We start from the raw sequence: 24612 nt of genomic DNA, 5'->3' as shown, positions 1-24612 counted from the left end.
CCACGTGTGGCATCGGTTTAACGTCTCGACTGAAAGTTGGCACCTCCGACAGTGCAGCACTCCCTCCATCCTGCGCTGGGGGTGCCAGCCTGGATCCTGTTCCCGAGTCTCTAGAACGGGATTTGAACGTGTGGCCTTTGTACCTCTGAGGCAGCTGACGTCAGTGGCCATTGGAGCTGCGATACATGTTGCAACAAGTGAGAGGGTTTGAGCTTTGCTTGCGCAGCAGCTTTCAGACGAAGGAGTGTTTCTACCTTTGTTTCAAAGGGGAAAAACAGAGTTGGATTCCCAGGGAGGACGTGCAGTTACTGGCAGAGATTGACTCATTCTGGGTGTAACCCACCCTCAGCTGTAAAATGCATCACCTCAAACTGCTTCACACTGGATGACTACGTCTCTCCCACCATATTCGAATCATTGACGTAGCAGGATGTCACACTCGTTCCCCATTAACCCTCTCCAACACCACGCGCGTTCTGAGATCCATTCGCTTGTATCTCTGCCAACTAAAAGATGTAGCGGTAGGAATTGAACGGCCACACAAAGCGGGCGTTATCAAGTGAGCGACCGGCATGACAGCCTGTTAAACCTCCTGCCCTATTGAGTCTACAGGTTCACTATTGCCTTTACTGTGCTGCCTTCCGAGTCGAATTTGCACTTCCATCTCCCTTCCACACCCCCCAGTTTTGCCCCCACCCCCTCCTCTCCTGAAGGCACTGACTCCTTGCTGGTGGTTCAGTTCAACAGTCGCCCACGCTGCGTACGTGAGCTCTAGTTGGAAGGTTTCCGCTGGGCAATTCGGCTACGTAGGGCATCACAAGTAAGCTCAATCCTCCACCTCTCTGAGCACTGGGTGCCCATCGGGCATGGGGACTATTTTCCTGCTCTGTGAACCAATGGCGTTGGATCACAGCCACCCTGATTTCAGATCAGATTTGTCAGCGTGAAGCAGGAACCCAAGCAGAGCCCCCACCTGTTTTTCATGCCTCAGTATTCTTTCCGTTTCTACTGATGAGCCTATAAGCCCCTGTTACAGAAATACGACGTCAGCAAATATAAGCTCATTGATAGTGAAGTTATATTAACCTGCGCCACCCTCCGTCCAGCTCACAGGTCTGTTAACTCGATGGCCGGGATTTTCCGGCCCTGTTATGGTGGGACCCGCTGAGGAGGCCCAGCAAAGAGCCCGTTGACTTTAGGTGGGGCCGGGTGACCCCGGCAGGGGTTGGGGCCAGAAAACCTTGCCCAATGTCTGGGATGGGGCTTATTGTACTTGCTGTTATAAATATCGCTTTTTATTCCGGGTTTGGGGAGAGGGTCTTGCTTCCTCCCTCTTTGAGAGAGTCTCCCAGACATCGGATATGTCCTGCATCGCTGTTGGGATTGTCAGAGCCCAGTGACATTGGCTGGAACACCACCACCTGCAAGTTCCCCTCCAAGCCCCACACCATCCTGACTTGGAAATATATCACCGTTCCTTCACTGTCGCTGGGTCAAAATCCTGGAACTCCCTCCCTAGCAGCACTATGGGTGTACCTAGAGTATCTAGAGTTTAGAAGAGTAAGAGACGACTTGATTGAAACATACAAGATCCTGAGGGCTCTTGATAGGGTGGATGTGGAGAGGAGAATCCAGAACTAGGGGTTACTGTTTAAAAATAAGGGGTCACCCATTTAAGACAGAGAAGCGGAGAAATTTTTCTGAGGGTCAGGAGTCTTTGGACCTCTCCTCCTCAAGAGGCGGTGGAAGCAGAGTCTCTGAGTATTTTCAAGGCAGAGCTGGATAGATACTTGGTAAGGGGGTGAAAGGTTATTGGGGGTAGGCAGGGATGTGGGGTTGAGGTTACAATCAGATCAGCCATGATCTTATAGAATGGCGGAGCAGTCTTGAGGCCTACTCCTGCTCCTAATTCGTGTGTACCTACACCATGTGTACCGCAGCGGTTCAAGAAGGTGCAAGGGGTAATTAGGGATGGGCAGCACCTACTGGCCTCGCCAGCGACATTCACATCCTGTGAAAGAATAAACAATAAAACAAATCCACGCCACAACAGCAAAGCAAGATTCCAACCTGACAGGATAGTAGAGGATGTCAGGGTTAGTACAATGCAGTCAGTTTGGGATTAAGGACTAACTGGTGGTGAGTATCCCACTGGCAGCAACATTGCAGGTTCAATCTCAGTTGGAGCTGACCAGTTACAGCTACGATGCTCTTAAGAGTACCGCAACTTGCCTCAGTGCCACTGACTTAGGGAAAATTTAATCAGGATTTCTAGTTCTGAATGGCATTCGACAACAACATCTCCCTTTTTTTTTATCTGTCCATGGGTTGAGGGCATCGCTGGCAAGGCTAGCATTTGTTGCCCAAACCGAACTGCCCTTCAGAAGGTGATGCCTTTAACATAACGCTCCGAGGCACTGGACAGGAGTGTGCTATCTGATAAAACATGAGACTGAGCCAAAAGGAGATGTACGGTCAGATGACCAAAAGCTTGTCCAAAGAGTTTTGAGGAGGAAAGCGAGGCAGAGAGGTGGAGATTCCAGAGCTTAAGGGCCTTGGCAGCTGAAGGCACCGTCACCATTGAAGGAGCAAGGAAAATCGGGAATTGAAGGAATGCTCCGGTGAAGTTTGCATCTGTCCGTCGGATAAGATGCTAAACTTGGCCTCTCCCTGAATGCTGGAGGCAAAAAAAACCCGTGTGGCTATTTGTGGGATCCTGCTGTGCGCAAATTGGCTGCTGCTTACTCGCTCACCAAGAAAGGCTACCCTCTGTGTGCGAAGTGTTTTCCGATCTCCCGTGGTGAGGTGCTATACAATCGTAAGCTTGTTTTCCCCTCTCTTTGCGCCAGCCCCTGGCTCAAGTGAGTAACAATCTCAGTTCCAAGCCGGAAGATGATGGGCTCAAGTCAAATGTGTCACCTTTCGGACGAGAGTTGAACTGAAGGTAAATCCACCCTCTCAGATAGACATACAAGATTTCATGACACTTGTTGAAGAGGAGCAGTAGAGTTCTCCTGTGATGTCCTGACCAATATTCATCCCTCCAACATCACTGAGAACAGATAACCTGGTCTGTTTGTGGATCTCACTGTGCACAGATTGATCTCCGTGTTTCCTTTGACTATACCTTAGAAGTGCTATATTGGCTGTAAGGCACAACGGGATGTACAGGGTCATGAAAGGCACTATATAAATACAAGTCAGTCATTCCTTTTGTAAACATCAGGGTAAAAAACTGTGACTGAACTGGACAAGCCATATAAATACTGTGGCTACAAGAGTAGGAGGCACAGAGGCTATGAATCCTGTGGTAACTCACCTCCTGGCTCCCCAAAGCCTGTCCACCATCGACAAGGCACAAGTCAGGAGTGTGATGGAATACTCCCCACTTGCCTGGATGAGTGCAGCTCCTACAACACTCAAGATGCTTGACACCGTCCAGGACAAAGCAGCCCCGCTTGATTGGCACCACATCCACAAATATTCACTCCCTCCACCACCGACGCACAGTAGCAGCAGTGTGTACCATCTACAAGATGCACTGCAGGAATTCACCAAGGCTCCTTCGACAGCACCTTCCAAACCCATGGCCACTACCATCTAGAAGGACAAGGGCAGCGGATAGATGGAAACACCACTACCTGGAATTTCCCCTCCAAGTCACTCACCATCTTGACTTGGAAATATATCAGCCGTCCCTTCACTGTCGCTGGGTCAAAATCCTGGAGCTCTCTTCCTAACAGCACTGGGGGTGTACCTACACCACATGGACTGCAGCGGTTCAAGGAGGCAGCTCACCACCACCTTCTCAAGGGGCAACTAGGGATGTGCAATGAATGCTGGTCCAGCCAGCGAAGCCCACATCTTGTGAATGAATTAAAAAAAACACAGAGATAAAAGCAAAAAACTGCGGATGCTGGAAATCCAAAACAAAAACAGAAATACCTGGAAAAACTCAGCAGGTCTGGAAGCATCTGCGGAGAGGAACACAGTTAACTGTGCTCCTCTCCGCAGATGCTGCCAGACCTGCTGAGTTTTTCCAGGTATTTTTGTTTTTGTGTTTAAAAAAAACACAGGCTGTAGCTCTATTTGAAACTTTAGATTTCTGGAAATGGCATATGAGCTTTTGAGACAGTCCCTAGGTTATCACTGGATCGAGGGTGTAGTTTCCACGGGCACCTGGACTTTGGAATCTGTATAATGGAGTGATAAGGGAACGATTGTAAATCAGTGGGTGGCTAGTCTCTGTTTAATTGTTCTCTGTAGGGTCACCAATGCTGTCATATTTTAACTTTATCCCTGGCATTGCTCAGTCTTTTAACACAAGTTCATTTTTGCAAAGCTCGTCTCATCAGTGGAACCTGGGCCTGTCTATTATTCATTAACCAAGTCTCACTGTGTGACAGGCAGAATATCAGCCCTTTCATTGTGCAAACTCAACCGTGCACAGACATTTTGATCCGAGGGCAATTTAATAAAACGCACTATTCAGAGTGTGCGCAATTAAAGGGCGCAGCGACGCCAAGTTACAGTTGATAGAATTGACGGACTGCATGTGCTTGCGCAGGCAGCATGGTGGTAATGTTACTGGATGAGTAATCCAGACACCTGGACTAATACTCTGGAAACGTGGGTCCAAATCCCACCAGCAGCAGCTGGGGGGCTGGGGGAAATTCAAATTCAATTCATTAACAAATCTGGAATTAAATTGCTCGTCGTTATTAATGATCACACGCTGGGTTATTGTGGTTTCAGTCACCACAAATACTGCCCCCTGTTGGTGAAGCCATTCATCAAGGGAATAACACAGCTACTGCCGCAGTACCAGTTACCCTTTCCCGCCCCCTCTCGGTCACAGCTTGCTTTTGTATAGCGCCTTTCAAGACTTTAGGACATCCCGGAAGTGCTCTACAGTCAATGAAGTCACTGTTTGGAAGGTAGGAAATGGGGCAGCCAATTTAGGCACAGCAGGATCCCAGAACCAGCAGCCTGACGGTCACTGAGAAAAATCAGTATCCATTGACAAAATAACTTCAGCATTCCCTCCATTTCTGTCTGTGGGATCTTGCTGTGCACAGAATGGCTTCTGTGTTGGCCCACGCAGAGCTTCATTACGCTCGAAAAGCAAGTAAAAAAAACACATGAAGCACATTCACAAATGCAAACAATAATAGTCGAGAACAAGGTGTTCACAGACTCTTCAGTCAATCTGATGTTGGCTTTCACACAAGTCTAATCATGTTTGGAAATATTGGGCATTCAGGCAGAAAAGTCTTCATGCACACACATGATGAATGTGCCCGAACATGTGTGTGTGTGTGTGTGTGTGTGTGTGACTTTCTCCTGTTTCGCTCTGGTAACATAGCAACTGATTCAAGCATTAGCCCTGAAGCGTTTCTGAAGAGTGTAGTTAGACTTGGGTGGGGTTGGGATAAAAGCAAAGAACTGCGGATGCTGGAAATCCAAAACAAAAACTGTTGAAGGGTCACGAGGACTCGAAACGTCAACTGTGCTCTTCTCCGCCGATGCTGCCGGACCTGCTGAGTTTTTCCAGGTATTTCTGTTTCTGTTTCTAGACTTGGGTGGGGTTGGGTTTCAGTACCAGTCTTGAGCTCAATAACGCGCTCAGCCTCGGAGCTGAGTAAATACAGATAACGTCTGTCAGTCCAATCCCTGCAGCTGCGCAGACAGGTTTGACCTGTTTACAAAACCACATTCAGCACTTTAAAGATCGAGGCAGGGCTTTCCCCGCCTGTCTTTGGGACCCCCATCCTCAAGCTCAGATGGGACTCAGAAGCCCCACACGGTGGGGCAGACAGTCACCTGGCCGTGATTTTCCCCACATTGCCCCAGGAGTGGCCAGAGGGAGGGCTCACTGCCCCATTAAAGACGGTGGGTGGGTGGTCTTTCACAGCTGGAGAGCCCATAGGGGGTCCCCAGGCCTGAAGGAGCAAAAGTGACCTTTCAAAGTGAGACAGAGAGAGGGTGCAGCCATTTGGAGGAGCCCAATCTTCAACTTTAACTTTAAAACTGAAAACGGTTTTAGCAGCCGGGCCACCATTCTTGAAGGGGGGGGGTGGGGGGCGGGGTGCAGGGGGATAAGGGGGTTGGGGTGGGGTGGTGGGGGGGAGGGAACCCCTCTGCCAGGTGGTCTGCAGCTGCTGCTGAAGCAAGGCAGGCAGGGAGGGCCTCAAACTCTGCCTGATGCACTGGTCCTCCTGGGCTGCCTCCAGGCAGCTGCCCCAGTCCCTGACACCTTGGGGAGTCACACAGTCAACTGGAAACCCCCAGTCAGCCTCAACACTTTGCAGGGGTGGGAGAGGGACAGACCTCACTCCCGACACACCGCTCCCAGGTGAATGGTCTGGGTGTGGAATGGAGCCAGGAAACAGTCACACTGATGGCTGCGCAAATTTACACGTCTGAGCCCATTGGGACAGAAAAATTCAGCTCCTAGTTCCCTCCCTACAAACCCACCTCCCCCAACCCAGTGTACACCCACCTCCCCCAACCCAGTGTACACCCACCTCCCCCAACCCAGTGTACACCCAACTCCCCAACCCAGTGTACACCCAACTCCCCAACCCAGTGTACACCCACCTCCCCCAACCCAGTGTACACCCACCTCCCCCAACCCAGTGTACACCCACCTCCCCCAACCCAGTGTACACCCACCTCCCCCAACCCAGTGTACACCCACCTCCCCCAACCCAGTGTACACCCAACTCCCCAATCCAGTGTACACCCACCTCCCCCAACCCAGTGTACACCCACCTCCCCCAACCCAGTGTACACCCACCTCCCCCAACCCAGTGTACACCCACCTCCCCCAACCCAGTGTACACCCACCTCCCCCAACCCAGTGTACACCCACCTCCCCCAACCCAGTGTACACCCAACTCCCCAACCCAGTGTACACCCAACTCCCCAACCCAGTGTACACCCACCACCCCAACCCAGTCTACACCCATTTTCCCCAATCCTATGTACACCCTCCTCCCCCAACCCAGTGTACACTCACATCCCCAACCCAGTGTACACTCACATCCCCAACCCAGTGTACACTCACATCCCCAAACCAGTGTACACTCACATCCCCAACCCAGTGTACACTCACCTCCCCCAACCCACTGTACACTCACCTCCCCCAACCCAGTGTACACTCACCTCCCCCAACCCAGTGTACACTCACCTCCCCCAACCCAGTGTACACCCACCTCCCCCAACCCAATGTACACCCACCTCCCCCAACCCAATGTACACCCACCTCCCCAACCCAGTGCACACCCGCCTCCCAAACCCAGAGTGCACTCACCTCCCCCAACGCAGTGTACACTCATCTCCCCAACCCAGTGCACACCCAACATCCCCAACCAAATGTACACCCCCCTCCCCCAACCCAGTGTACACCCACCTCTTTAACCCAGTGTACACTCACCTCCCCCAACCCAGTGTATACTCACCTCCCCAACCCAGTGCACACCCACCTCCCCAACCCAGTTTACACCCACCTCCAAAACCCAGTGTACACACAACTCCCACAACCCAGTGTATACTCATATCCCCAACCCAGTGCACACCCACCTCCCAAACCCAGTGTACACCCAACTCCCAAACCCAGTGTACACACAACTCCCCCAACCCAGTGCATACTCAACTCCCCAACCCATTGCACACACAACTCCCCCAACGCAGTGTACACCCGCCTCCCAAACCCAGTGTACACCCACCTCCCAAACCCAGTGTACACCCGCCTCCCCAAACCCAGTGTACACTCACCTCCCCCAACCCAGTGTACACCCACCTCCCCCAACCCAGTGTACACCCACCTCCACCAACCTAGTGTACACTCACAGCCCCCAACCCAGTGTACACTCACCTCCCCAACCCAGTGTACACCCACCTCCCCCAACCCAGTGTACACCCACCTCCCCAACCCAGTGTACAAACAGCCCCCCAACCCAGTGTACAGTTACCTCTCCAACCCAGTGTACACCCAGCTCCCAAGCCCAGTGTACACACAACTCCCCCAACCCAGTGTATACCCACCTCCCACAACCCAGTGCACACACACCTCCCTAACCCAGTGTACACCCATCTCCCCAACCCAGTGTGCATTCACCTCCCCCAACCCAGTGTACACTCACCTCCCAAACCCAGTGTACACCCACCTCCCCCAACCCAGTGTACACTGTTATTTCAGATTTCCTGCATCTGCAGTATTTTGCTATTGAGAGCTTTAAAAGCAGGCCCTGGGAAGACATCAAGGAGGAGACCCATCTGACAGCTCTGGTGAATGGCAAAGACCCTGTGGTATAATTAGTTGAAAAGCAGAAAGGAGGTTTCTCACTTAACTAGCTCCCAAAAACAGATCATCAGTCCCATTGTTCTCAGTGCACGAATCTGAAATTTCACCTTGATGATCTGGCACCACCACCTGGTGGCGGACTAACAGCATTACAAGTCTCGGAAATATATTTTAAATGATAAATGCAGGAAAATCTTTAAATAAAAGCAGAACATGCTGGGCATTCATATCAGGTCCCTACATCAGTTTTTGCCCGAAGAAAAAAAAAAAATTAATTTACTGGTTAAGAAATCTTTGCTCACTGGATCACTCTCGCCTTCTATGTCAGAAAGTCATGGGTTCTAGGCCCACTCCAGACACTTGAGCACAAAGATAAAAGCAAAAACTGCGGATGCTGGAAATCTAGAACAAAAACAAAAATACCTGGAAAAACTCAGCAGGTCTGACAGCATCTGCGGAAAGGGATACAGTTGACGTTTCGAGTCCGTATGACCCTTCATCAGGACTAAGACATATAGAAATGAGATCTTCCTCTTATCATGTCCACGGACAGTCTATACACGGCCCAGCCAGAACTGGACACATTTTTGTGCCTTGTTGTTGAATTCGACAAGATCTGCAACAATGCAGGTTTCCTTTAGTGATAGACATTGCAGGAGATGTTGCATAGTCTGTGGCTCAGTTCCACATTCACAAGTTGTCGGGCTGGTTGTATATCCCCATTTGCTTAGTGACACCTTTGAACGACCTACTCCAGTCCTAAGTCTGTTAAGGCACTTCCAGGTTGCCCAGTTACAATTAGCTCCTGGGGGAAGGCTTTCATCTGGTAGAATTTCCATCGCTGGGGGTTGTTCGAGACTGGCGAGCCGGTCTTTCCACAAGGCGATGCAGGCTTCAGATGGGGTTGATTGTAATGGAACAACACTGTTCATGAAGCTCTTCCTTGACTTTAGGTAGCTGGGTGTAGGTGTATGACCATGTAGAGGGTGCCTCTCATCTGATGTTTGACGGAGTCGCTCTTTCTTGCTGGCTACCGTTCTTCTTATATCAGGGGGAGCGATACCCGCCAGGATATATAGGCCGTTGGTGTTTGTTGGTTTCAAACAACCTGTGATAAGTCAGCAGCTTGCATTCAGAACAGCATCCATCTTCTTAGCGTGAGTAGATCTTTCCCATGCAGGGCAGGCGTATTCGGCAGTAAAATAGCAAAGAGCAAGTGCACTGGTTCGCAATGTTTTCGAGCTTGCTCCCTATTTTGTGTTAGTGAGCTTATTCAGGATGTTGTTTCGTGCGCTCACTTTTGCCTTTGTCTTTTCGATGTGGTTCTTGAAGGTGAGGCATCTGTCAATGGTGACTCCTAAGTAGATGGGGTGCTCGCAATGCATCAGTGTTGCTCCACACCAGGTTACTTTAAGCTGGCGTTTGGCTTCACGGTTTCTGAGGTGGAATGCACAAACTTGCGTCTTTGATGGGCTTGCGCGAAGGTGGTTTTCTTCATAGTAGGATGTTAGTCCCTCCAAGGCCTCAGAAAGCGTTTTCCCCATGGTGTTAAAATCAGTGCTTCGGGCAGTGACACATAAGTCATCAGCATATATAAAACGGCATGTGACACTGTCTGTAGGTTGGTCATTTGTGTAGATGTTGTACTGCAGCGGTGCAAGCAGGCTTCCCTGAGGAAGACCATTCTTCTGAATATGCCACCTGCTGCACTTCCCACCTAGTTCAACATAGAACCAGCCATTCTGAAGCATGCTTTCTAACAGCTCTGTTAAGTGAAACTTAACAGAGAAATGAGATGAATTACAAGCTGGTAAAAGGGGGTGGGACAGGAGAGCTCGATAGGGGGCCAGTGGTAGGTGGAGGCCAAGAAGAGACTGCCAAAGATGTCACAGACAAAAGGACAAAGGGGTCCTGCTGCAATGTTCCAGTGAAGCTCAACGCAAACTGGAGGAACAGCACCTCATCTTCCAACTAGGCACTTTACAGCCTTCCAGACTTAATATTGAGTTCAACAATTTCAGATCATGAACTCTCTCCTCCATCCCCATCACCTTTCCAATCCCCCTTTTTCCAATAATTTATAATTATTTTACAACTATATTTTTTTCTTTTCCCTCCTATTTTTTAATTTATTTCGATCTATTGTTTTATCTCCACCTTTTAGCCCATTTCGATCCCTTCCCCCCACCCCACCCCCACCAGAGCCATCTGCCACTAGCTTGATTCTCTTAATGTCCCCATTAGCACATCCTTTAGATAATATCACCACCGTCAACACCCCTTTGTCCTTTTGTCTATGGCATCTTTGGCAGTCTCTTCTTGGCCTCCACCTATCACTGGCCCCCTATCAAGCTATCCTGTCCCACTCCCTTCTACCAGCTTATATTTCATCTCATTTCTATATGTCTTAGTTCTGATGAAGAGTCATACGGACTTGAAACGTCAACTGTATCCCTCTCCGCAGATGCTGTCAGACCTGCTGAGTTTTTCCAGGTATTTTTGCTTTTAATTGAGCACAAAACCTAGGCTGACACGCCTGGTGCAGTACCGATTGAGTGCTGCATTGTCGGGGGCGCCGTTTTCCAAACAGCTTATAAACCGAGGTCCCGTCTGCCCCCTCAGATGACCTTGAAGGTCTCTTGGCCACTATTTCAAAGAAGAGCTGGGGAGTTATCTCTGGTGCCCTGGCCAATACATATCCCTCAATCAACATCATGCAAAAAAACCAGATTACCTGGTCATTATCACATTGCTGTTGGTGGGAGCTTGCTGTGCGTAAATTGGCTGCCCTATTTCCTACATAAAAATAGTGACTGCCCTTCAAAAGCACCTGTTGTTCCGAAAGCATCTTGGGACCTCATGAAAGGTGCTATACGAATGCAAAAACAGGATGCTGGGAACCAGAAATCAAAACAGAAAATGCTGGAAATACTCAGCAGGTCTGGCAGCAAGTTTAGCCTGGTATCAGGGTGGGATTGTCAGCTTAACGTGATGTTTGGTGGGAGAGGGTTCCCGATTTCCTCTGCCTTTTTGTGTGATGAAGTGCATCCTGACAACACCCCGGCTCTAATTTTAAAGTCATGCTTCCCTTGACTTGGACACCAGCGCAGGTAACGTAGATGTGGGCGTCTATGACGACCTTTGACGCCTCGAAGATCCCTCCAAAAACAGGGGGTCGACCCACTTGCTGAGTACAAAAGGTGAACTGTCGGCATCGGTGGGGGTGGTCTCCATTTTGAAATATCATAGTCCTCCAACGCAAAGAGTGAGATGTCTTAAACCCCCTAAGCATCTTCACAACACAGCCCACATTGCCAGCTTGGTCCCTTGCGCCCAGTTATAAGGTACCGGTGAGTAAAACATCGATTTGAGGAGTGAAAAATTGAGGCTGACAACTAACTCGGGTATCACACGTCGTGGGGGAATAGAGGGGGGGGTAAACCTATATGGTGAGTATATGCAAAAAGATGATTTTCGGGGCTGGAGAAATGGAGTTGTCTGATACGCCATGAGATGAATACGTGGCTCATTGTTCATGTTAATATTTTAGAGGTAATTTATAGTTCTGGGAAGATTAAAGTTTATGTGTAGATAATGGGATAAATGCAACTACAGCAGCTTGGAGTCTATTACACAATAAAAGGTTGGGGTCATGTTGACTTAAGGGGTTAACAGCTAGAAAGGTAAGAGCCATGAAACACCAGGTGGGCTTACTTAGCTGGAGAGGTGGAGACATGATGTTTACACAGCTTGCAAAGAAGTGCAGTCCGGAGAGATGTTTAGTTTTTGGAGGTAGAGCTAAATTATTTCAAAAGCATTCAGTGAACCCTGAAAAGCTACGTCTTCATGGAGATGGGCGGAGATAAAGAAGGTTCTCTGGTTTCAATTTATCTGTGGCCGGAATTTTCCAGTGCCTTTGGCGTCAGGTGTCATGGTGGGCGTGAGCGGACAATATGGCGGGAAGGCCAAAAATCAATTCCATGCTGTCATGAAACCAGTTTGCGATTGTCCACTCCATCCGTCAATGGCGGGGCCGCATTTCCTGCTGTCGAAGATCGGGAACCTAATTTCAATCCTTCAGCATCTCATTATCAGCCCCGCTCGCCAGAATCACCACTCACCCTCCCTCCCTCCCTCCTCACCCCCTCACTGGATCACCCAGGCACGTCGGCGTGTTTCACAACTGTACATGAGCGACATTCGCCTGGTGACCTGACCTTCGAGGGGAACTCGGAGGCGAAATCACGCAACCTCGTGCAGCGCTCGCGAGCATCGTCTGTCGGACATCGAGGAAGAGGCGCCACGCGTTCGCTGGGGGGCACAGGCAAGTCGCTTTTTCTCGGCTGGCTTTCAGTGCGGTGCCATGGCAAGGGCTCCAGTGCAGGTCAGGCGGCTGGGCTGGGTTGGGGGGGCACAGGCAGCACAGACTGAAGGCAGTACACAAGCACACGCCAGGAATGGGGGGTGGTGGCGGGAGTGAGGGGAGCAGCAACGCACTTGGAAAAGATTGTTAAAAGTGAGCATTCTCCCGCAGCTGAGACCGTTCAGCTGCAGCTCCGTTGACATGATTGGAGTTGGGCCTCTGAATCTTTCACTCAAGCAACACAAGAGCAAGGAATTACCATCAAACGCTCCAGAACTGTTCACCCCTCGGACGCAGACTGCAAATTAATGTGAATTTTAGGGGGGGCAGAAGAATAATTGGCCAACTGGGCAAGTTGTACAATCCCCTTGTGAAAGGCGGCCATGGTGCAGTCACTGGGGGAGACAATCACAGCCCTTTGCAATGTCCTTATTAAGGTTTGGACCAGTATCCATCCTGGTTCAAGCTAACAGAGCAGCCTTGCAGTGCGGGGATGGCTGCACCTGAGCTGAGAGCACAGCATGCAGTCCAATGGCCGAACCTGGCACCAATCGGTCAAGTGAAGTGGGGCGGAGATGGGTCGGATTTTTGGCAGCCAATGAGTGCACAACACACTGGCCATCCAAGTGGTAGCCAGCATTCTCCTGCATGTGTAAAGGGGCCTTCAGACTTAACCAAGAGAGGTTCTTAGGACACATAGGCTACCCACGCATCTCTCTCCTTGATCCTGCAGGAGGAGAATATGGTTGATGGAGCCTGGTGATTTAGTGGTGTGTCTCATGGCTTACAGAGAGCAGTGAAGAAGAAGAAGCAGAGAGAGGCAGAGGCACCTGGCCCAGCAAAGGGAGGAGCACCTTCCTCATGATGAAGGGAACAGAAGGACCGACTGCGCACGGCAGACATTTGCCGCTCGTAGGCACTTTACTAGACCCAGGGTCTATGAATGGTCCTTGTCATTCCTGCACAAGACTGAGAATCAGTGTCACCAAAAACTGCTCATGTCCAGGGAACTGCTCGGTCACATATGCCACCTGATGCAGGATTTGGTGCCACAGGGACACGGAGGGCATCCACTACCTGCGGCCGTGAAAGTTACCGTGGTGCTCAATTTTTATGCCAGTGGCTTCTCCCAGGGCTCCACAGGTGACCCGTGCAGGATCTCACAAGCCTCCATGCACAAGTGCTTACAGGTCCAGTGGAGCACTGCTGTACAGTCCACCGAGAGTGTCGCGTATCATCGTCACTTGCTGCACGCTACACAATCTGGTGATGCAACAGGGGGAGGACCTGGCTGAGAGGGAGGTGGAAGAGCTGCATGTCTCCTCTGATGAGGAGGATGAAGGGGATGATGATGATGAGGTGCTCGTAGGCGAGGATGCCGGTGATGAGACCATCGCACTGGCCGGAGGAGGCAGGTGCACTAAGGAGGCCCTCGTGGCCGCAAGATTTGTGGAGGATGATGATGAGATGCAGTGAGGACAGTCCTGAGATCCTCACCTTACATCTGTGAATGTCTGACTCCTGTGTGGCTGATGGCAGCGCACTTAGCCTCAGTGCTGCCCTTCCAACTCCCCTCGTATCTTTAGCTGACATTTAGTATGGTCGTCCCTAAGGGTACTCCATGGGTCTTCTGACTCTAGCTTAAGGGCTTTATTGTCTTGCCAATACTTGGCAAATTTGTGGGAGTGATCTTCTTCAGAGAGTCGCCCATTGACATACCCCTTAAGAACACCCCTTTGCTTTAGCTGTTGTATTTCAGCGGCTTGCTCGTTGTCTCTCTCCAGGCTTCAAGTCTGGAGTTGCTGCTACCCAAGACAATCTTGTTTGCTTTGTTCCTTTAAATCTGCTCTGAGCTCTTTCTCTCATTCTATCAGCTGTTCTGACTCTGGTACCCTCTGACCCTTACATTGGATGATCTCGTCATCCTTGGTAGCGTAAAAATATGCACTGTATGCCAGAAGCTCCCTGCCTTTCGCTAGCTTCCACACTTTATGATCAACTTTCTCCTGTATGAAAGCGATAGCATCCTGGAATAGGACTTCCTTTATCATACATTCCGACTGGAGTGTTTGAACATCTACTCTGGATATCCAGTCCAGCTTCTCTATGTGCCAGAAGGTAAAATAATTGGCATTGACATGGCCTAGTCACTGCAAATTTGTGTGCACACCCTTTCCCAAACACTAATTCACATTTACTGACCAAATGTCTAGCTGTTTGTCTTGTCCTGATCCATTTGCACTTTTTGTGAGATTTTTACGTTATCTGTAATTGAATTAGTTTCAGTCACTCCCAACTTCCCATTTAATAAACTCACACAAGATATTCACCAAGTAAGACAGAAGCAGAGCTTTGGAAAGTAAATTTTAAAAGTGGTTTATTAAAAGAAAAAGGTGTATTTAACAGCTTTAAGACAATGTGCCTCTTTACAATTTCATGCAGGTGATCAGTCTGTAGAAGCGCAAACTCCTTCTTTGCCAATAATTCTTTTAGGACTCCTGCCTCGGGAGAGCTGCAATAAGTGGTTAACTGGAAAGGAAGCCCCTCAAAGCCTCTGCTTTTAACACCCAAATGACCATGACCACTTCTCAAATTAGGTTCACTATAACTTGATAATTGGTCAATGTTATTACTGAATTAATCCAATTAGGGTCCCAATCATTACAACCACCTACACTCATTATCCCAGACAAGAATACAGAAGGGTCATGAGGACTCGAAATGTCAACTCTTTTCTTCTCCGCCGATGCTGTCAGACCTGCTGAGTTTTTCCAGGTAATTCTGTTTTTGTTAAGACTACATTGGAGCTGTTTCACAGCATCCTTAGGTTTGATCTTGGACAATTCTCTGCTCAAGCAATGTTCCAATTATTCAGTTCTCTGTGAGATCATGTGATTCTTACTGAGGCTAATCAAGGTTGGAAGGATTCATTGCCACCTCACTTTATCTGGTCATAAAATCCTTGCTTATACACAGAAGCTACAATGGCTAATTAGTGACTTTAAAGCAAGCTTACAGAGCTTTGAAAAGAACTATTGATTAATTATTGATTATATGCAACACAAGTTGAGGATCACAGCTTATGTTATCATCTGTTTCTGACTAGTAAGTAATTAAATCGTGATTCTGATCAATGCATTTGATAATTGCAAGTTACAAAATACAAAATGGCTTCTTTAGCCTAATGTTAGCCTCAAAATGGCTTTCTTGACCTTGTTAGTTTGCTACAGTGAATACAAAATGAAAATAGCCTAAAAATGGTCAAGCTACACTCAAACTCACTCCACAGACCTATTTACACCTCTTGATAGGGAAATGAAGCCTGCATCGCTGAAAGACAGTTTGTTACAGAACATTAAGTTTTACCACCAGAAATGTTTTTTTAACAAGACCTCTGTTAGTCTGACACAGATAGAGAAGCGGCTTTCAATAACTTAGCTCAATAACTTGGGACTGTAGCTTGAGTTAGGGTGAGAATTTGGATTGCACAGGGAGAGATCTCTTTAGAGATATTGGGAACAAGACTATTTGAATTTGAGGATTGATGGAGAACAGAATGCATGAGTGAGAGGGGGAAAAGATCCTATGATTGGAGAAAGATCTTCAAAGGGAGTAAACTACTTGGGAACAGTATTCATTTAGGATTCTGAATTGGCTAATCGGTCTTCTGAAATCTTGCCTTTGGTTTAATTACAGTGCAATCAACAAATAATGTTGAGCGATTTAGTGTAGAATGTCAGGGCGTGGATGAACCTGTCGGTGAATATACGCCAAGAAACCCTTCAGGGTCTTGGGAATTAATGGAAGGAAAACGCTGAGAGGCTTGATAATGAACCGTCGCAAAGGGACACTGATGGATTAAAGCTGTGGAACTGTGGCAGAGGGAGTTCAGCATGGGGAAGTGTGAAGTCATCCACTTGGGTGCAGGAAAGATCAGTCGGATTATTTTTTTCTAAAAGGCGAGAGGCTAAGAATTGTACAGGAGCAAAGAGACTTAAGAGTTCTACTTCAGAAATGACTAAAAGTTAGAGGACAGGTGTAAAATAAACCTATAAAGCTTATGCAATGTTGGCCTTTATCGCAAAGAGACTGCAATACAAAGGAATGGATGTCATCTTAGATTTCTATAAAGTTTTGAATAGCACCAACTTGGAGTTCAGTTCTGCACATCATGCCTCAGGAAGAAAATACTGGCACAGGAGAGAGTGCAATAGAGGCAAGAAGAGTTCAATTATAAGGGCGGCATTGTCTTCAGCAGAGAAGATTAAGGAGTGATCGAATTGAGATCTTCAAGATGATTAAAGAAGTTGATAGGGTCGATAGATAGAAACTATTTCCTCTGACTTAGAAGAAAGAGGAGTGATCTTATTGAAACATAAAAGAATTGACAGGGATGCTGAAGGGAGAGACTAGAACTAAGGTATACAATTTAAAAATCAGCTGTATCCCATTTAAGATGGAGATGACGAGACATTTTGTCACTCAAAGCATCATTAGGCTGTGGAATTCTCTTCCCCAGAGAGCAGTGAAGGCTGGGTCATTCAATATTTTTCAGGCTCAGTTAGATTTTTGATTGACAATTCAGTCAAAAGGGTACAGGGGGTAGACAGGAAAGTGGAGTTGAGGCCACCATTAGATCAGACGTGATCTTATCAAATGGCGGAGAAGGCTTGAGGGGGCTGAATGGCCAACACCTGCTCCAAATTCATATGTTCATGTGATCTGGGGAGACCAGAACAAGTAAACATTAAAATGAGACCCAAGGCCATTCAGAAGTGATAGCAGGAAGAACTTCCTAGCACATAGGGTAATGGAAATCTGGAACTCTCTCCTCCCAAAAAGTGCTGACGAGGTTGAGGTTGAATTGAAAATTTGAAAACTGAAATTGATAGTTTTCTGTGAGGTAAGAGAATTAAGGGTGATGGAACCAAGTAGGTAAATGGAGTTGAGATACCGATTAGCCACGAACTAATTGAATGGCATAAGAGGCTCAAGGGGGTGAATGACCTCCTCCTGTTCCCATATCCTATTATTGACTGTGACAGATTATGAGATTGAGTGAAGAATTGCTGTTAACATTTTGAGGAAACCATCGAATTCTTTGGCTGGAACCTGAGTAATGTGTTTAACAGTGTGACACTAACAATGTGCCCAAAATTCAAGTGTAAGTGATAGTGAGGCGAAGGCACTCCAATATCATTATTGTGAGATAAAAGCAAAAAACTGCGGATGCTGGAAATCCAAAACAAAAACAAAAATACCTGGAAAAACTCAGCAGGTCTGGCAGCATCTGCGGAGAGGAACACAGTTAACGTTTCGAGTCCGAATGACCCTTCAACAGAACTAAGTAAAACTAGAAGAGAGGTGAAATATAAGCTGGTTTAAGGGTGGGTGGGACAGGTAGAGCTGGGTAAAGGGCCAGTGATAGGTGGAGATAACCAAAAGATGTCACAGACAAAAGGTCAAAGAGGTGTTGAAGGTGGTGATATTATCTAAGGAATGTGCTAATTAAGGGTAGAAAGCAGGACAAGCAAGGTACAGATAGCACTATTGGGGGTGGGGTGGGGTGAAGGAATCAAAAAAGGCTAAAAGGTAGAGATAAAAGGAAATACATTTAAAAATAATGGAAATAGGTGGGAAAAGAAAAATCTATATAAATTATTGGAAAAAAAAAGAGGGGGATCGGAAAGGGGATGGGGATGGAGGAGAGAGTTCATGATCTAAAATTGTCGAACTCAATATTCAGTCCGGAAGGCTGTAAAGTGCCTAGTCGGAAGATAAGGTGTTGTTCCTCCAGTTTGCGTTGAGCTTCGCTGGAACAATGCAGCAAGCCAAGGACGGACATGTGGGCATTAGAGCAGGGTGGAGTATTGAAATGGCAAGCGACAGGGAGGTCTAGGTCATGCTTGCAGACAGACCGAAGGTGTTCTGCAAAGCGGTCACCCAGTCTGCGTTTGGTCTCTCCAATGTAGAGGAAACCACATTGGGAGCAATGAATGCAGTAGACTATATTGAGGGAAGTGCAAGTGAAATGCTGCTTCACTTGAAAAGAGTGCTTGGGCCCTTGGACGGTGAGGAGAGGGGAAGTAAAGGGGCAGGTATTTGCACCTTCTGCGGTTGCATGGGAAGGTGCCATGGGAGGGGGTTGAGGTGTAGGAGGTCATGGAGGAGTGGACCAGGGTGTCCCGGAGGGAACGATCCCTGCGGAATGCCGCCGGGGGGGTGAAGGGAAAATGTGTTTGGTGGTGGCATCATGCTGGAGTTGGCGGAAATGGCGGAGGACGATCCTTTGAACGCGGAGGCAGCTGGGGTGATAAGTGAGGACAAGGGGGACCCTATCATGTTTCTGGGAGGGAGAGGAAGGTGTGAGGGCGGATGTGCGGGAGATGGGCCGGACACGATTGAGGGCCCTGTCAATGACCGTGGGTGGAAAACCTCAGTTAAGGAAGAAGGAGGACATGTCAGAGGAACTGTTTTTGAAAGTTTCAGAACAGATGCGACGGAGGCGAAGGAACTGAGAGAATAGGATGGAGTCCTTACAGGAAGCGGGGTTATTATTGTTATTATCATTATTGTGAGAACTCACAGCAAGTGTGACAATCCTCGGTCACTAAAACCACTTAAGCCCCAACTCCGAAAGGAGGCAGTACACTACTGCAAACACCCATGACCATCTGCTGACCGAATCTCCTCTGTTTTCTATGGGCACTTCTCCCTTGATCAACATAGTCACCGCTTTGAAGGTCTCTGCCTCATCATCTGCACTTGTTCCTCTGCAACTCTCAAACATCTTGCCCACTCCCAATTGCCCCTGCAGCTCTCTGACTGTCAGTCTGACCGCAGTCTCTTCTGGCATCATCCTTTTCCTGAATGCAGCAGAAAAGTCTTTATCGTACACCATCACATTCTTCCTCTCTGACCGCAGGTTGGTATTTAGACAGGGGTCATTATTCTGGTCTGGTGGGGAGGTGCAGCAAAGGGCAGTCCAGGCTACCTCGGGCACCATGATCTTGTTCTTCAGCTTGATGTTGGTGGAATTGGCTGAACCTGTCACTACGTACATCGACCGGCCAGATTTGTCACATTCTACTGCCAACTTACGAACAATATTTTCTGCCTCTTCCGCCCAGTTCACATTGGCCTTGTGCTTCTGTGGGACTGCATTAGTGAGGGTACAGGTGGCTGTAGCACTGTCATTCCTATTAAAGGAATAGGGGCATAGATGGCCACGATCATATCCTGAAAATTGGTAATCTGCATCCACCGCCTGATTGTTACTGGAAGTATCATTGCTGCTTATCATTTCCACCGAGCCACGTGGATTGTCAATCTAAAACCAATATAAAATAACACATTAGGAAATATTCACAATTTAAGAAATGAGCAAGAAGGAAAAGCTCATTAACCCCAACAAACGTATCCCCTTTTCACAGATCAGTCTGGTATTCTCAGCACAGGGACAAAATTACTCATGGCCACAAAATAAGTTGTGGTTAATGGGAATGAATTTTAACCTTTTCCTATTATACTCTTACCAAGCCACATGAGAGTGTCCTGAAGAGCTGATTGCAGCCATGAATTACTTATGGCATATTGAACTTTTTAAGCAAGACTTGAATGTTTTTAAAGAAATACAAGCAAGGACATTGAGTAAAAGATGGCCAACCTTTACAATTTATATAAATGACTTGGATGAAGGGACAGAAGGAATGGTGGCTAAACTTGCTGAAGACACATAGATAGGTAGGAAAGTAAATTGTGAAGAGGATGTAAGGATGCTACAAAGTGACATAGATAGGTTAAGTGAATGGCCCGTTGGGACTATGGTTTAATACCTGCCAACCCCAGTGAATAGAGGTCGATTTTAACTCTGTAAGAATGGATTTTGAAGTGAATTAAAATCTTGACCCTTGGTGTCACCATGTTTGTGGGGTCATACTTTGTGTTTTGAGACATCCCAAGGGGGTGAAAAGCACTCTCTAAATCCATATTCTCACAGTTTCTCTGTCCTTACATAATTTTAAATACTTTTACAGTAAATTGCCAACAAATGAAATTGTGAAAAATACTAACTGTATTCTCCTTGGTGACCAATGGTGACATAATTTACTCTGAACCAGATCAAAAATACCTGGAAAACTCAGCAGGTCTGACAGCATCTGCGGAGAGGGATACAGTTGACGTTTCAAGTCCGTATGACCCTTCATCAGAACTAAGACATATAGAATTGAGATGAAATATAAGCTGGTAGAAGGGGGTGGGACAGGAGAGCTTGATAGGGGGCCAGTGATAGGTGGAGGCCAAGAAGAGACTACCAAAGATGTCATAGATAAAAGGACAAAGGGGTGTTGACGGTGGTGATATTATCTAAAGGATGTGCTAATGGGGACATTAAGGGAAGCAAGCTAGTGGCAGATGGCCCTAGTGCGGCCGGGGTGGGGGGAAGGGATCGAAATGGGCTAAAAGGTGGAGATGAAACAATAGATCGAAATAAATTAAAAAATAGGAGGGAAAAGAAAAATATATAGTTGTAAAATAATTATAAATTATAAAAAAAGGGGGATCGGAAAGGGGGTGGGGTGGAGGAGAGAGTTCATGATCTGAAATTGTTGAACTCAATATTAAGTCCGGAAGACTGTAAAGTGCCATTGTTTGCAGGACTGTCACTGACCTCATCTCCTCTGGAGATCTTCCCTCCACAGCTTCCAACCTCATAGTCGCCCAACCTCAGACAGCCCGCTTTTACCTCTTACACAAAATCCACAAACATGACTGTCCCGGCAGACCGATCGTGTCAACCTCTTCATGCCCCATGGAACTCATTTCTTGCTATCTTGGCTCCATTCTCTCTCCCCTTGTCCAGTCTCTTCCCACCTACATCCGCGATTCTGCTCACGCTCTACACCATATCAACAATTTCCAGTTCCCTGCTCCCAACTATCTCCTCTTCACCATGGACGTCCAATCCCTCTACACCTGCATCCCCCACCGGGATGGTCTGAGGGCTCTCCGCTTCTTCCTTGAACAGAGGCCCGAACAATCCCCATCCACCACTACCCTCCTCCGTCTGGCTGAAACTGTTCTCTCACTGAACAATTTCTCCTTAAACTCGTCTCACTTCCTCCAAATAAAAGGTGTGGCTATGGGTACCTGCAGGGGCCCCAGTTATACCTGTCTCTTTATGGGGTATGTGGAACATTCCTTGTTCCAGTCCTACTCAGGCCCCCTCCCACAATTCTTCCTCCGGTACATCAATGACTGCTTCGGTGCTGCTTCATGCTCTCGTCTGGACCTGGAAAAATTTATTAATTTTGCTTCCAATTTCCACCCCTCCATCATTTTCATGTGCTCCATCACTGACACTTCCCTTCCCTTCCTTGACCTCTCAGTCTCAATTTCTGGTGATAGACTGTCCACCAATATTCATTACAAGCCTACCGACTCCCACAGCTACCTCGACTACAGCTCCTCACACCCTGCTTCCTGTAAGGACTCCATCCCATTCTCTCAGTTCCTTCAACTCCGTCGCATTTGTTCTGATGATGTCACCTTCCTAAACAGTTCCTCTGACATGTCTTCCTTCTTCCTTAACCAAGGTTTTCCACCCACGGTGGTTGACAGGGCCCTCAACCGTGTCCGGCCCATCTCCCACACATCCGCCCTCACACCTTCCTCTCCCTCCCAGATCAATGATAGGGTCCCCCTTGTCCTCACTTATCACCCCACCAGCCTCCGCATTCAAAGGATCATCCTCCGCCATTTCCGCCAACTCCAGCATGATGCCACCACCAAACACATCTTCCCTTCACCCCCCCCCCCTCCCGGTGGCTTTCCGCAGGGATCGTTCCCTCTGGGACACCCTGGTCCACTCCTCCATCACCCCCTACACCTCAACCCCCTCCCACGGCACCTTCCCATGCAACCGCAGAAAGTGCAACACCTGCCCCTTTACTTCCCCTCTCCTCACCATCCAAGGGCCCAAACACTCCTTTCAAGTGAAACAGTGCTTCACTTGCACTTCCCTCAATTTAGTCTACTGCATTCGCTGCTCCCAATGCGGTTTCCTCTACATTGGAGAGACCAAACGCAGAATGGGTGACCGCTTTACGGAACACCTTCGGTCTGTCCGCAAGCATGACCCAGACCTCCCTGTCGCTTGCCATTTCAACACACCACCCTGCTCTCATGCCCACATGTCAGTCCTTGGCCTGCTGCAATGTTCCAGTGAAGCTCAATGCAAACTGGAGGAACAGCGCCTCATCTTCCGACTAGGCACTTTACAATCTTCTGGATTTAATATTGAGTTCAACAATTTCAGATCATGAACTCTCTCCTCCATCCCCATCCCCTTTCCGATCCTCCTTTTTCCAATAATCCATAACAATTTTACAACTATATTTTTTTCTTTTCCCTATTTTTAAATTTATTTCAATCTATTGTTTCATCTCTACCTTTTAGCCCATTTTGATTCCTTCCCCCCACCCCACCTGCACTAGGGCTATCTGCCACTAGCTTGCTCCCTTAATGTCCCCATTAGCACATCCTTTAGATAATATCACCACCGTCAACACCCCTTTTTCCTTTTGTCTATGACATCTTTGGTAGTCTCTTCTTGGCCTCCACCTATCACTGGCCCCCATCGAGCTCTCCTGTCCCACCCCCTTCTACCAGCTTAGTACTGACGAAGAGTCATACGGACTCGAAACGTCAACTGTATCCCTCTCCGCAGATGCTGTCAGACCTGCTGAGTTTTTCCAGGTATTTTTGTTTTTGTTCTAGATTTCCAGCATCTGCAGTATTTTGCTTTTAATTTATCCTGAACCTGACCTCCCAATGAACAACATGGAGAAATCTCAGAAACCCCAGTGATAAATGGTGCTCACTGGAACTGCCTTGCAATGAATGCTGAAGCGATGGGACTGTTTCTGGTACAAGGTGAACGGTTCAGTCACAAACACTCACCTGTGGCTCATAAAACCATGGACTGGGTCTCTGCTTCTTGTCAACACCCATGGTGCAGGGATACCTGTAAGCGGAATAGACCGGGATCCGCAGGTCCGTCCGGTACAGCGTTACAAAGTGATAGTGGTTCTTGTATCTCTGGCAGATCTTGATACGGTTTTGAGTGTCGAATCCCTGCGGAGGCGTCTTGCCCTGAAAGAACCAGCTGCATCTATTCAAATCCTGGATCACTTCCCCCTGCACTGCCCCTGGATCGAGGACTGGCAAGAGCAGGAATAAGGCCAGACTCGCTGTCCCCATGCCCAGTCTCCACAGAATGATGTCCCACTCCTGGATGGATAGCGAGCGATCCGTCTATTTCTGCTTTTCTGGTTTTGCTGCGTTAAGTTCTATAAACAGGGTGACTCTCGGACCCTCAGAAAACCTAGAGAAAGATGTTCTCAGTGCGACGTCCAGTGTAAATTAGACATTGTGTTCCTCAGCCTGTGCTACTCATTCCCCTCGTTATTCAGGAGGTAACGGTTTCTGTTTCTATAATTTCCTCAATAATTCTCTGTAACAATCTGCAGATGAACAAAAATAGTTGGTCCTGTGACTGAGTTTCTATTCCTTGTTTCTCTGGAGAGGTTACACTAGGGCGTCGTATCCCTCGCTGTCTCAGCACTGAGATGATTACAGTTAATTCACAATTTTGCCAATTAAACATCAAACAGTGGATTCATTTTGTTTAAAGAATTAACGTCAGTTCAACGTGTAACACTCTCATCTTTAGAATGTTGTGTGCAGTTCTGGAATCTGCATAACAGGAAGGATATGGTTGCACTAGAGAGAGTGCAGAGGAGATTTGGCAGAATGTTGCCTGGGCTGGGGAGTTTTAGTTATGAGGAGAGATTGGATAGACTGGGGTTATTTTCCCTGGAGCAGAGGAGATTGAGTGGGGACATGATTGAGGTGTATAAAATTATGAGGGCCGTAGATA

General features: G+C 47.9%; 1 protein-coding gene across 2 annotated transcripts; it reads right to left on the bottom strand.

Annotated features, from left to right (window-relative positions):
- Positions 1 to 15030: 15030 nt before the first annotated feature.
- On the bottom strand, positions 15031 to 24095 carry LOC144689941 (endonuclease domain-containing 1 protein-like). Of its 2 annotated transcripts, XM_078557461.1 has the most exons (4): positions 23634 to 24095; positions 19405 to 20001; positions 15469 to 16638; positions 15031 to 15347 (listed from the first exon to the last, which is right to left on the bottom strand). In XM_078557461.1, exons 1-3 carry the CDS (start codon positions 23931 to 23933, stop codon positions 16624 to 16626), a joined length of 912 nt encoding a protein of 303 aa, XP_078413587.1. In that variant the 5' UTR covers positions 23934 to 24095; the 3' UTR covers positions 15031 to 15347; positions 15469 to 16623. The 2 variants fall into 2 exon arrangements, with proteins under 2 accessions (XP_078413587.1, XP_078413586.1); XM_078557460.1 differs by lacking the exons at positions 15031 to 15347; positions 15469 to 16638 and having other exon boundaries at positions 19134 to 20001.
- Between the last annotated feature and the right edge of the window lie 517 nt (positions 24096 to 24612).

Source organism: Cetorhinus maximus, chromosome 14 (assembly GCF_964194155.1).
Source record: "Cetorhinus maximus chromosome 14, sCetMax3.hap1.1, whole genome shotgun sequence".
Lineage (NCBI taxonomy): Eukaryota > Metazoa > Chordata > Chondrichthyes > Lamniformes > Cetorhinidae > Cetorhinus > Cetorhinus maximus.
The sequence above is the reverse complement of the archived record's forward strand: the minus strand, read 5'-3'. Positions and strand labels throughout refer to the sequence as shown.

What these genes read in the sequence shown, in the direction of transcription:
- LOC144689941 (XM_078557460.1), bottom strand. Translation starts at nt 23,933, where the DNA reads ATGGGGACAGCGAGTCTGGCCTTATTCCTGCTCTTGCCAGTCCTCGAT. An exon ending in CATGGTTTTATGAGCCACAG is followed by an intron (nt 20,002 to 23,633) that starts GTGAGTGTTTGT and finishes TATTGGTTTTAG; the next exon opens with ATTGACAATCCACGTGGCTC.